Source organism: Asparagus officinalis, chromosome 2 (genome assembly GCF_001876935.1).
Source record: "Asparagus officinalis chromosome 2, Aspof.V1, whole genome shotgun sequence".
In the NCBI taxonomy this organism is placed as follows: Eukaryota; Viridiplantae; Streptophyta; class Magnoliopsida; order Asparagales; family Asparagaceae; genus Asparagus; species Asparagus officinalis.
In genome coordinates this window covers 25,154,426-25,168,047 of record NC_033795.1, presented here as the reverse complement: position 1 = coordinate 25,168,047, position 13,622 = coordinate 25,154,426, and the positions used below count along the sequence as shown (strand labels likewise).

The window sequence follows — 13,622 nt, the reverse complement described above, 5'->3', positions numbered from 1 at the left end:
GAATATGGTTACTCAAATCTATAACCGATAGGATATGGTTACGGATATGGTTTTGTAGTGAAATATCCGTATCCGTATCCGAAATATCCGAATACATATTAGTCACACTCTTACGGATAGTTTCGATTCTTAGATTATGGATTTGTGGTTAATTTTGATGATCAAGATGTCTAATCTTAACTTTTCAATTATAATGGACATATTAACAAACTCTTTTGTATCACATGAACTATGTTTTTCTCAATGCTATCTAGTTTTCTCATATCTGTTTTGTATTTGCATGCATATCCGCTTATATATCCGCATGTATATCCGTAACCGTATCCGATTTTAGCGGATATGATTTATAAATTTTTCTTACTAAGGTATATCCGTATCCGTATCCGAGATGGGTAAGCGGACATGAATATGATAAGCATCATATCCGAGCCGTATCCGGACCGAATGCACCCCTAGCTCTCATGCATCCCTATGAGTTCTGCATAATTATGAATTTGAAGTTCCTCCTCTCCTCAAAAGTAAGAACTAACAATTATATTTCATCACAACTTAACAAATATCATATGTATATTTCGTAATAAAAATGATGAGACCTTAAAAAAATCGCACTTCACAAAATGGTCGAGACATGAAACAGAACCTACATTCACACTAAAGAACTAAGAGCATTGAAACAAGTGCAGGATATGGGGGAAAAAATCCCAAGAAAAGAACCCCAAAAAATTGACATACATGATAAGATTATTACCTCTCTCTTCAGGTTAATCCACATAAAAAACAACAAGTCTCTCACGGGATCAACATTAAACAGTGGGCTGGATGAAAATAACTCATGATCGATCCGCTGGCAAAATTTGGCTGTAAGTTTTTGTTCACTAAATAGCCAAAAAAAAAGAGACTATTTCACTCCTGACTCATTTTCTGAGGCTTCTGAAGGTTGAGGCCTCAAGCCTGCTAGCTGTTCAAGCTTCCATATCAAAGTACTCATTTTTGGCCTGAACTCAGGTTCATATTGCAAACAGAGCGCAGCAAGTGATGCAAACTGCGGGGAAAATCAATGTTGCATGGATAATACCACAGTTTGGTATCTATAGTATTGAGCTAAGTTTATCAAATGGATTTTTTTTAAAGAATTGATTAATTCCAGAGTAAGAGAAGGTTGCACTTTAATTAGGAGGTTTAAATGCAGGTAGACCCCCTGTAGTATCTTTGTTTTGAACTTACTACCCATCTAGTTTTATTGTTGCAGATAGACCCCCTGAGTGAATTCTGTTTGCTTAAGTTGCAGATAGACCCCTGAGTGAATTTTGCTTGCTCTTTTACCCTCTGAGGTTCTATTGTCAAAAATCAAATTTCTCTTTCTCTGAGAGAAAAAGAATCAAAAGCAAATTCACTCGGGTTGTCTATCTCCCATTAAAAAAAAAACAGGAGGGGTATTCAAACAAATATGCTAGGGGGGTCTATCTGCAATTAACCCTGATTGGTATCTCATGTTTATAGATTATACCTGAATCACTTCACTCATTGGATATTGCTCCATCAACTTTGGGTCTACACACTGGTGTACCTGATCCTCGACCAATCTTGGAGTTGCCTAACAGAAAACAAGAAAGGATCACATTTCGACACGATAAAAAGAATTCAGTAAAAAATGGAATGAAACGCCTTACTTCTGTAATGGAAAAAGGCCCTAAGATCAGATTCAACAGTCATTGCTTTTGAAATATTTTGTTCAAAAAAATTTGATTTTGAAATATTAATCGTCAATCTCCAAAAATGAGCTATCTTTACTTGTGAAATTTGGTCTTTTGCAATATTGCAACCTGCATTTAGATAACCAACCATGATAGAACTACAGGACTGGGAAATATCTAAAGTTGTGCAATGGACATTTCATTGCCAATTTCCTTTTTACAAAATTTTACAAAATTGAACTAATACATAAAAAAGCACGCAAAGGATTGGGACACAAAACTGAGAAAATTTTAGCCGCATAATTTCACTTTATCGAATATGAGAGGGTGTTCAGTTAGGTTATAGATTCTCATTCTTCACGTGCTCTTTGACATAGAGCAACCACTATATCCATGTACAACATGAAGTTAACAATAGGGAAATAGGCATTTCTAGCTTACCCAATTAACTAAACTGTGTTGGCCTTTAGGTTTTGTCCGGTCCAGTGGTCTTCGACCTGTTAAAAGCTCCAAGAGAACAACACCGAAGCTATATACATCACTTTTCTCATTTAAAGAACCGGTGACGGTATACCTGCATTTTACTCAAATATACAAGACAATTAAAAGTTAAAACTTCAATCAGAAAGCACACGAAGAAATGTCAGAAAAGGAATGTAGACAGTATAAAACTTAATCTATGGAACTTAATGCATTGTTGGATTTGTAGGAAAAAGGATTTAATTTAGGGTATAACTGGAAAATTTTCCATCCCGTGCCTCGAACAGCTTTTTTCTTTTATGAGCTATATATTTTGGAGACCTGATGCGATATGGATAATATAGGCAGTACATACGTAAAAAATGGCTACAGTTAATTTTCTTGAAGCAGAATTTTTGTCAGCCAAGTGAGCTTGACAGTTTCCTTAATGAAAGTTTTTCACCAAAAGTTAATGTGTACAGATTAATGTGGTCTGTTAACAATGTTTTGATAAGGGCCAACTCTAATAATGAGTAGAGCAGATTTTTTTAGTTCCTATTGTCTCCATGGTGAAAAAACTCACATCTACAACTAGAGGTCCAAATTTGGTAGACTTTTATTTTGGAAACCTGTCAATATGCGATAAATGGTCTGTCTGAATTTGAATTTAAAGGTTTTCCCCCAGTTCTTTTTAATTTTGGCTAAGATAATCAAGCAAAGAGATCAGTCAAGATCATTGCAGACTTATCGAAAAATAATGTCACAACTATAAATATGTGCTAAATGAATGAAAGACATGAGTTTCTGGTTCTTACTCTGGTGCATTATAACCAAAGGTCCCCAGGACTCGCATAGAGTTAAGATGAGTAGCCAGATCAGGGTTACCAATGTTAAAATCAACTTTTGCATTAAAGCCCTCAAATAAAAGAACATTGCTAGACTTGACGTCCTGATGCGCAATGTTCTCCTGATGAAGGAATGCTAATCCCATTGCTACATCATAGGCAATTTTTACACGCTGAGCCCAACTCAGAACAGGATCACAAGCTGAGATTTGGTATCCACTTCCACCTGTAGATACAACGAAATGTATTTAATGCCCGAAATCAATGATGCATATATATCTGTACAGATATTTGAATACAAAAGGAAGGGTAAATTTCACATAACATCCGTAAAGTTTGGCCCATTTTGAGACAACCCCTAAAACTTTATTAATGTCACTCGACCCCCCTGACCTTTGGGGCTGCCACATAACGCCCCAAAAGTTTCCAATTTTCGCAACATGCCCCCCTAATGCTGTAATGGGGTTTCTTGAAACTTAATCAAAAGTTCATGGTGGTTTTCTGAAAATAATATTGAAAGTTTGAGTTTTCTGAAAATAATATTGAAAGATAGGGGTATGTTGCAATTGGGGGTTTTGTGACAAGCCTCAAAGATTAGGGGGTTAAGTGATATTTATAAAGTTTAGGGAGCTATATCAAAATAGGCCAAAGTTCAGGGCCGTTACATGAAATTTACCCTAAGAAGAAAGGGTAACTTAATAGAAAATCCTTGCGTTTGGCAACGGGCTAAAGGGGGTTAATTGAGTTTAACCCCTCATTAACTTTACAAACAACAAAAGTACCCAAATAGTTATTTATTTATAATAATTGATAAAAATATGTATTAAATTCATATAAATTTGCTAAAAAAAAAGAGCAATATTAGATCCTCAATAAACCATACATAGTTAAATACTAAATAGCCAAAATAATAACTAACAAGGTTATAGAAAGCACTAGGAGGCCTAAGTGTTGGACCCGTTGCCTAGAGCCTAGGAAGTTTTTTTATTTTTTAATTACAATAATTGATAGTAAATGTCAATGTTATAGAAAGCTTAGATGTCGGACTGGTGTCTAGGCAGATTTTTTTTTTTCATTTAAGTGGTGGTCGAGAAAATTTTGCTGAAGGTCGGAGGAGGTAGTGGAGGTGTTCATATTTGGAGGTTAAAGGAGTTTGGAGAAGGTTGGAGGACGTGGAATCTGCAACACAGAAAATCATGATCAAGACCTAAAGGATGCAGTCCACATAAACAAACAATGTTCCCCTAAACACTTCTAGAATCTAGGTGGCAGTCTAGGTACCGCCTAGGCGTTAGGGGCTAATTAGATGGCCTAGGTACCATCTAGGTCTAGACGTACACCTAGGTGGACTAGGCGAAGGCTTTTTAAAACAGTGGGTGATGTTTAATTAACATCTAACTAACACTTAACCCATAACTGTACGGATTAACAGAGATCACTTGAGGAGGCGGGCTAAACTAACTCGGGGGCAAAAGTAGTAATAATAGAAAAATTAAAAACAATATCTATGAGCTTGTTCTTTATGCTTGGTTAACTACCTCAACTTATTAAAAGATGATATTGTGTACCTGACGCAGACGTAGAAACGAGAAGGCCGATCAGATATCGTTCCGATGCCGACGAGCCTTGACAACAGCAGGTAATTCACGAGCTTGAATCCATAGCTCTAAGTTTCTCAAAGTTGAGAACGTAAACAAGGAGAAAATTTCTCTTGATTGAATAATTAAAAAGTTAATTACTTGATTTACAAAAGGAACTATTATTTATAGCTAACTAAACCTATCCTAACTCTAATAAAAAAGAAAGTCTAAATCTAAAAGGAAATAACCAAAAAGAACTCTTTTCTAATCTAAAAGGAAATAATAAAAAAGAACTATTTCCTAATCTAAAAGGAAATAACTAAAAAGAACTCTTTCCTAATCTAAAAGGAAATAACAAAAAAGAAACTCTTTCCTAATTTGATATTCGAGTCGACACGGGTGCTTTTCTTCTTGTCTCGTCCAATGCTTGATCTCCTGTATCAGTCCCTCCTTCTTCAGAAGAACTCGTCTCTGAGTTCGCATCACTCGAATACAACTTGATTGAAGGATGATAATAAAAAATATCCGCCACGTTAAATGTTGCCGACATAGCCATTCCTTTTAAAAGATCCACTACTTATGCATTATCATTGATCTTCTTGAAAATCTTAAACGGTCCGTATCTTTTCGGCTTAAGCTTGTTGTATACTCCAGCTGACATCCGTTCCTTCCGCAAGTAAACCATCACCATGTCTCCTTCATTGAACACCTTGAGTCGCCTCTTCTTGTTCAAGCAATCCATCATGGGAGCAACTATAGAACTGAAATTACGAATAAAATGCCGATAAAAAGATGCTAGCCCATGAAAGCTTCTTACTTTCGTAACACTTGTTGGAGTCAGCCAATCGTTGATTGCCTTAACTTTGTCCTTGTCGACTTGGATCCCCTACAAGCTTACCATGAATCCTAAGAACATAAGTTGAGTCATCAAGGACACACACTTCTTAAGGTTGATGTAAAACTCATTCTCCTTTAGCACTTGGAGACCTCTCGGAGATGCAACATATGTTCCTGCTCATCCTGACATTCGTAGATGCCCTCACTACTCTTGAATGCAGTCTTCCACTCATCGTCGGGTCGAATTCGGATCTGATGATATCCACTCCTCAAGTCGACTTTCGAAAAGACACTCGTGCCTCCTAACTGATCTAACATGTCGTCTAGCCGAGAGATTGAGAACCTGTAGCGAATTATAATCTTGTTAATGGTCCTACTATCCACACACATCCGCCAACTGTCATCCTTCTTTGGTGTTAACAGTACTGGAACTGCGCATGGACTCATACTCTCTCGGATGTGGCCTTTCTTAATAAGGTCCTTAATGGTATACTGTAGGATCTTTTTCTCATGTGGGTTCATACGATAGTGAGGAAGATTAGGAAGCACTAAACCCAAAATAAAATCAATGTAGTGTTGAATATCCCTCATGGGAGGAAGTCCCTCTAACAGCTCTTCAAGAATTAAAACTTCAAAGTCCTTAAGCAGTGACTTCATCTTCTCTGGGATCTCAACGAGTGTCTTCACTTCTTCCTTCACTACTAAGGCAAACCTCTGCTTTAACTCCTTTGACTCGGCCAGAAATTCACCCTTGTTGCAAAGAGATATTCGTTTGGACTTTTGATCTTTGGGATGTTTTGGAGAGGGTAGAATAGGTGGTATGATGATCTTTTTATTCATCCACACGAAAGAGTATTTGTTCTTCTTACCGCCATGCTTGGCGTCAACATCATACTACCACGGGTATCCTAACAATACATGGCACACGTTCATATCCACAACATCACAAGCAACAGAATCACTATAACTCTTGCCTAATGATAGTGGCACGCGGCATACTTCGGTCACCTGTTGGCCTTCTTGTTTTGATGATGATTTACAAACAATTTACATCTAATATTGTTTGTCTAGTGTTTGTGTTTTATATTTATTCTAGGCAAACAATATGTTGGAGGATGGATGGATTGAGCCTACACGATCATATCAAATGGAGGTTGGCGGAATGTCGGGTTGAAGCCTTGCAATTCAAAGTTAAAGATCAAGTTCAAGCTTCATCCGCATGTGTACCAAGATAGAGCTTCGTTGAAGATCACAAGCTTGGGTATATTTAGTTTAGGTTTTTATATTATGTGTCTTGGGTATATTTAGTTTAGGTTTTTATACTTGTGTGTTGATACTTTAAGCTCATATTATTCACACACACGTATTTGTTGATTTTATCAAAATATAGGTGTTTTTGTGAAAACATTATTTTATTAGTTTATAGACTTTAATATCAGTTTATACATAGTTTATAAAGTTTATAAAATCATTTTGTAGAGTTTCAAAAGTTTGTTTAAATCAAATGTCAAAACATAAATCATTTTGTAGAGTTTCAAAAGTTTGTTTAAATCAAATGTCAAAACATGTATGTTTCGTTTTCATGCTTTTGGACATATTTGAAAAATGATGGGTTTTCACTATTGGGGAATGCAATTCCAAAAATTCTTTTTGTAACATGTTTATTATCATGTTTATAAACATTTTTCAATGTTTCATAATTTTTGGAATTTATTTGTTATTTTTAAAGGCACTTTAAAAATCAGTTTTCCAGCATGAACAGTGCCTGTGCATGTTTATAAGTCGACTTATAAACCCTGACAAGTCGACTTATGAACTCCTCTAGAAAGTGCATTTTCTCCTCTGCTAAGTCGACTTATAAAGCAAGGCAAGTCGACTTATATAAGTCGACTTATAACTTTTTATAAGTCTACTTATGAAGTGTTGCACAGTTATGTATTTTTGACCAGTTTACAAAATAAATTATTTCTCTCAAATGGGAAGTGATATTTAAGAAATTCCTTCTCTAACATGTTCATATACACGTTTAGAAGCTTCCCTAAAAATTTTATAATTTTTGGAGTTAATTTACTGTGTCAAATTGATTTTAGAAAATCGGGTGTTTCAGCAGTTTTTAGAATCTGAAATATCTGTATTCAAATATTCATTTCTCACAAATGAGAAGTGATATTTCAGAAATTATTTTTGTAAAATGTTTATTTACATGTTTAGAAACATCCCTCAAAATTTCATAATGTTTAGAGTTGATTTACTATTTTTAACTGATTTTACAAATCCAGATACGCATAATTTTCAGCATCTGCCAAAAACTGTATATGTCATAAGTCGACTCTAAGTCGACTTATCAGAGAGCCGTTGCACAGTAACGGCTAGTTTTCTGTTTTGTTTGTTTTTGGGTTTTTGGTCATTTCCTTGGGGTTTTGGCTGATGTCTTGGGTTGTTATAAATACCCCATTGCATTTACCTCTCCCATCTAACAAGAACAACAAGAGAAAAGTTTTTAAGAGGTTTACAAGTTTTGTTTAAGGGTTTAGTGTTTGTTTAAAAAGCTTTTAAGCATTTACAAGAGTTTGATTTGTGGAGCAAATTTCACAAGAGCAAGTGGAGATCATCCTTGGTGTTTGAGCATTCATTCTTCTCCCTCTCTCTTGTCATCTATAGAGAAGTTTCCTTAAACTCAATTCTAGCATTTTATAAGTTTGTTCTTAATTTCATAAGCTAGATTTCATATTGAGTTTATATTGTTTTATCTCTTTGTTCACACACAACCTATTGAGCTTATTGTATTTACATTCATAGTATAATTTGGGGTTGTGGGTTTGTGACTAAGAGTTGTGCTTAATTGAGTTCTCACCTTGTTAGAGAGAACAATCATTTGTCATATTGTGCCTAATTGTGAGGATTCACTTGTAATACACTTGTACACCGAGAGAAGTGTGTGGTGAGAGACGGGGTCGAATCCAAGAGGAGTGGCGTCGGTTGACGTGCCTAGGGAGAGGTTGTAACCGAGCACTTGAGGAGGAGGACACGGGCTAGGACCAACACTTAGTGTGTGAGGTGTGATTACATAGTGATTGTATTGTGAGGTGTAAACGTTGTTCGGGTGAACGTAGAAAACCCGGTTGTGATAGTGGAGATCTCCTCGAGGTGAGGAGCGGAGACGTAGGTCGTGGGGACCGAACTCCGTAATCATATTGCTTGTTTGTGATTGCATTGGCGCACTTCTTTTATGTTTATATCTTATACCACTATCTTGTTTAGATTGTTTACCCCTTGTGTTAGTTTATATATCCTTACATATATATATATTTCATCATATAGGATATATCTCATTGTTTACATTGCTTATCCTAGCTCATATATCTTGTGGTATTTTATTCTTGCTAGGATAACTCATTAATTAATTTTAATTAGCATTTAATCGGATTAGATTAGCATAAGACCCTAATCACCCCCCCTCTAGGGTCTAACATCACCTTCACGGAGGGATCCTTCTTGATCCATCCTATGGTATAAGGCACATGCTTTGTTTTAGTCAACAGTTTTAAGTGATCCACCAAAGCCTTTGACATAATATTCTCACAGCTTTCATTATCAATGATGAGGGTGCATACCTTATTGTTGACTGAACATCTAAAAAAGAAAATTTGATGTTGTTGTGATGAATCTGGTGTCTTCTGAGCGCACAGAAGTCGTTGAACAACACACGACATATTATCGCCTTCAATCTCTGCAACCTCTTCCTCATACTCTTCTTCGGATGTCGTGTGTCCATCCTCGGCTTCTTCATAATCCGCTAGATTGACCTTCCGCCGTTGCGGGTACTCGTTGGGCTTATGCCTTGGTTGGAGACATTGAAAATACTTCCATACAGTCGGCTTGGCATACGAATTTGCTTGAGTCGTTGGGGGCTGTGGTTGAGTTGTCGACCACTCGGCCGATCGTGGAGGAACAGGCAGATCAGTCGTCCTTTGCCCGACCGACTCACCTCCCGCCTTCTACAACGAACGTCCCCGTTCGGCTTGTCTAAAAGATAACGCCTTAGAGGCCAATCTTTTCGCCTTGAGAGCCATGTTATGAGCTTCGTCCACAGAGTACACGTTGTGGATGACCACCTTCTCTTGAATTGAATACTTCAAACCTCCGATATATTTGACCGCGAGTTGCTCCTCGCTCATCGACAAATCACAATGAGAAGTAAGACGGAAGAACTCTTCGGTATAATCACTTACTAATCTGATGCCTTGACGGTATTGCTCGAACTGGCTGTAAAGGATTTGTTGGTAGTCGGGTAGTAGGAATCTAGCCTGGAGTAATTGCTTCATGCGTCGCCAAACCCGAACTGGTTGCTACCTTGCCATCGCCTACTGTTTTGAGTCTAATCCCACCATGTCGCGGCTCCTCCTTTGAGATAATATGCCACAAACTTCACTTGATTTGCTTTGGGTACATTAGCCATCTCAAAGAACTTCTCCACTTTCATATAGCCAATCCAAGAAAGCCTCTATGTCTAGATTTCCTCCAAAGGAGGGGAGTTCCACCTTCATCCAGTACTCTTGGTCGTGGTGATGTCTGCCCTGTCGATGATAGTTACGACGAGGGTTGAATCCTCTGCCTTGACCTCTGCCATAAGGTCGTCCTCCTTCTTCGCTCGAGACATTTTTGTACTATGGTCCCTCAAATTGGGCACCATAGTCTGCTCCTTCATCACTAGATTCATCATGTGGAGGGGGTTGGTTGGGATGTCGTCTATGATGTGGAGGGGGTTGATACAGAAGTGTTTGATATGGAGGAGGCTGATGTGGAGGGGGCTGATATAGAGAGGTTTGGTTTGGACGTGGTTGATATGGAGGGGGATGAACTTGAGGGGGTTGGGGATTGTACGGGGGTGGATGTCGGGGTAGCCTAACTCTGGGTTCTCTTAGGTGAAGATCGTCAGTGAAATTATTCCCATTATTAAGGTGAATGGTAAGTCACTCAATGGCTTGTTGAAGGTTCTGAAGAGACGCCTCCAACGTGCCAAATCTTTCATCCATAGAATCTATCCACATAGAAAGATCCTGTAGAGAAAGTTCCTTCTCGCCGTCACCTGCCATTGTTGAGGATGTTGAAGCCGAAGCTCTGATACCACTTGACGCAGAAGATATCATTCCGATGCCGACGAGCCCTGACAACAGCAGGTAATTCACGAGCATGAATCCACAAGCTCTAAGTTTCTCAAAGTTGAGAACGTAAACAAGGAAAAAATTCTCTTGATTGAATAATATAAAAGTTAATTACTTGATTTACAAAAGAAACTATTATTTATAGCCAACTAAACCTATCCTAACTCTAATAAAAAAGAAAGTCTGAATCTAAAAGAAAATAACCAAAAAGGAACTCTTTCCTAATCTAAAAGGAAATAACCAAAATGAACTCTTTCCTAATCTAAAAGGAAATAACCAAAAAGAAACTCTTTCCTAATCTGATGTCCGAGTCGACACGCGTGCTTTTCTTCTTGTCTCATCCAATGCTTGATCTCTTGTATCAGTACTAAAGTTTGATTGGCTGTTAGCTTCTTTTAGGTCTTGCTAGGAGTGGTTCTTTGATAGGATGACAGTGCGATGAGATATACTTATATATTTATTTAGGTGTATAAAGTGAAAGTTATTCATGAAACTTTAAATTTTTTGTTAATTTGTGTGTATACTCATATATTTAGGTGTAGGTGTATAAAGTTATAGATGAAACTTCAATTTTATTGGAAACCAGCTCCTTGCTAATGATATGTGATTTTAGTTAATTTTCATTTCCCTTCCCAACAGCTATTTATTAAAATAATGCAAAAATGACAATATTTTTATAATTAAATTGAATGCAAATTCAAGTTGAAATTATTTTGATGAAACATTTTACAATAAAATTTCCTATTTAAAAAAAATATAAGGATTAATCTTACTTAATCCTTCTTTATTTGCGAAACACATAAAAGTTAACCCTTTATCTTAACTATCTAAACCAAATAAAAATTAATTATTTTAAACCCTCATGGTTGGATAACTAAGTCAACCCTTCTTTCTTCACCCTTCTCTCTTAATCCCTTGCCAAATGGCACTAAGATTTGCATTATACTCAGATATACCCCGTGTGGTTTCAGAAGTGACAGTTTGATCCTTCTGTGACTTAAAAACTGAAGACGAGGGGAGTTAAGTGTCACTTCTAAAACCCAGGGGCATTTTCTGTCATTTCTACAAACCACAAGGGATTTTTTTTTTCCTTTCTAATTTACGGCATTAAATCAAGCAGGTCAAACACAATACCATGCAGTACAGCGTGAAGTGAATACGTGGCATGCTCATATGACAGCAAACGAACATCAGTATCCACGTAGTAACCCAGAAGCTCCACGATATTCTCATGCTTCAGTTTCGATATCCTCAGAAGCTGATGCCAAAGGAGGGCGGGAAAAAACTCCATGGTCATTTTTGAGGAGGACATAATAATACATAATTAGGATTAATTAATTTAGAATACCTGAGCTAGAAAATCATTATTTGATACGGCGCTGAACCCAGACTCTGACGGCGACTTGAGCTTCTTTATTGCTACTAGTTTTCCATGTTTCAGTATTGCAGAATATACCATACCGTATTTCCCTTCTCCAATCAAATACATTGAATCAAAATTTTCAGTTTTCTTGTTCACTTCATCTTTAGAAAGTTCAGGCAATTCGATTGAAACTGTTAGTTCTCTCGGTTCACCCTTAGGTGCGGCGGAGAGTCCAAGACTCTTTCGTAGTTCTGCATGTGATTTGAAAAGAAAAAAAGAAAAAAGAGAAACATGTTATTTTTAACAAAAGAAGAAAATATTCCGAGATTGTATATATCCTATCAAATTATAAATAGGTTTGAGGCATGTAGTGCATACTTACATTCTTAACTTACCTCTGATTATTGGATATGAACACAAATATTAAATCAAGGTTCAATATTGAATTATTTACGCCTTGTCTTGTCGTAGTTAAACACCTTGCCAAGCTGGACCACTTTTATTTATTTAAAAGAAAAAAGAAAAAAAAAAGCCAAAAGAACAAAGAAGAGGAAAGAAAAAGGGTACATAAAAGATGCATCAACTTTGGGAAATTAAATATTTCTTTTACCATATGCCATTTGGGATAACATTTCACCACATTTAGCTAACAATGGTAAAATGAAATGAACATCACAGGTTATCGCTACTTCTACTCTCTTAGCAACTTTTTCTAGAAGGCTAATAGAAAAAGTAAAAATCAAGATAACAAAGAGGAAACATGCATACTCTTCACAAGCTTGTTCGATCTTTTCTGTGATCCATTCTCTTCTATCCTTGAAGCTTTGTTCACTTTAACAAATGATCTACGAAATCGCCAGAAAATATTGAAAAGAAACCTCAAAGGTGCATGTACCTGCAAAGAGATCATGGATATAAACATGCAACTCCACCAAAGTCCTTCCAAAAAAACTAACAGGGGGAAAGAAAAAAAAAAGAACTAGAGTATGAATATGATAATAGTTAACGTTAGATCTGCGGCTATAATATGAGAAAATGATAAATTTATTGCTACTATAAGATCATACAGATGAATTGTTTTTCTTTGGTTCATCCATCATTAAAGCAAAAAATTCCAGAGTGCAAACAAATTAAGGGGAAAATTAATAAAAAAAGATAACTAAAGTCCGTGATTAAGTTTAATTAGAAGAGAGATGGTACCTTATCTCAAGCTAACTTCCTTGATTTATGAAACTAATTTGGAATTTAATCAGATAAGTAGGCAGTTATCAAATGTTATCTAAATCTACAACGTAAAACTGAAAAAAATTCATGGATTAATAAATCGAAATTAAACAGAGAAAAAAAAACCCCAACGCGAACATTAAATGGGTAATTAGGAGAACGAGGTGAGTATTGTAGACCGGAAATACCTGAAATTTTACATAAAAAATTTGTGAAGAATGTTTTCTAATACTTTTTTTTAGATCAAATTGCCTAACTAAAATATTTTTTGTAAGCTAATCTTTTCATATATTAATCAATGGATTTAAAACTCCTTAACTCAAATTTGAGACATCTACATACATAACTAGACCGACCAAAAATCTAAATAAACCCATTCTAGCTAGTTTGGTTGATATGAACTATTCTTCTGCCATAAAATCACATAATAATGGTCAAAGAAAGGAAATATTTAC

The 13,622-nt window shown here is 36.3% G+C and overlaps 1 protein-coding gene across 1 annotated transcript; it reads right to left on the bottom strand.

Moving 5' to 3' along the window:
* Positions 664-13,055, bottom strand: LOC109829464 (PTI1-like tyrosine-protein kinase 1). The gene is made up of 8 exons (XM_020396576.1): positions 13,011-13,055; positions 12,712-12,838; positions 11,929-12,194; positions 11,715-11,838; positions 2,969-3,224; positions 2,136-2,268; positions 1,508-1,594; positions 664-1,042 (listed from the first exon to the last, which is right to left on the bottom strand). The coding sequence occupies exons 1-8, from the start codon at positions 13,041-13,043 to the stop codon at positions 899-901; spliced, it is 1,170 nt and encodes a 389-aa protein (XP_020252165.1). The 5' UTR covers positions 13,044-13,055; the 3' UTR covers positions 664-898.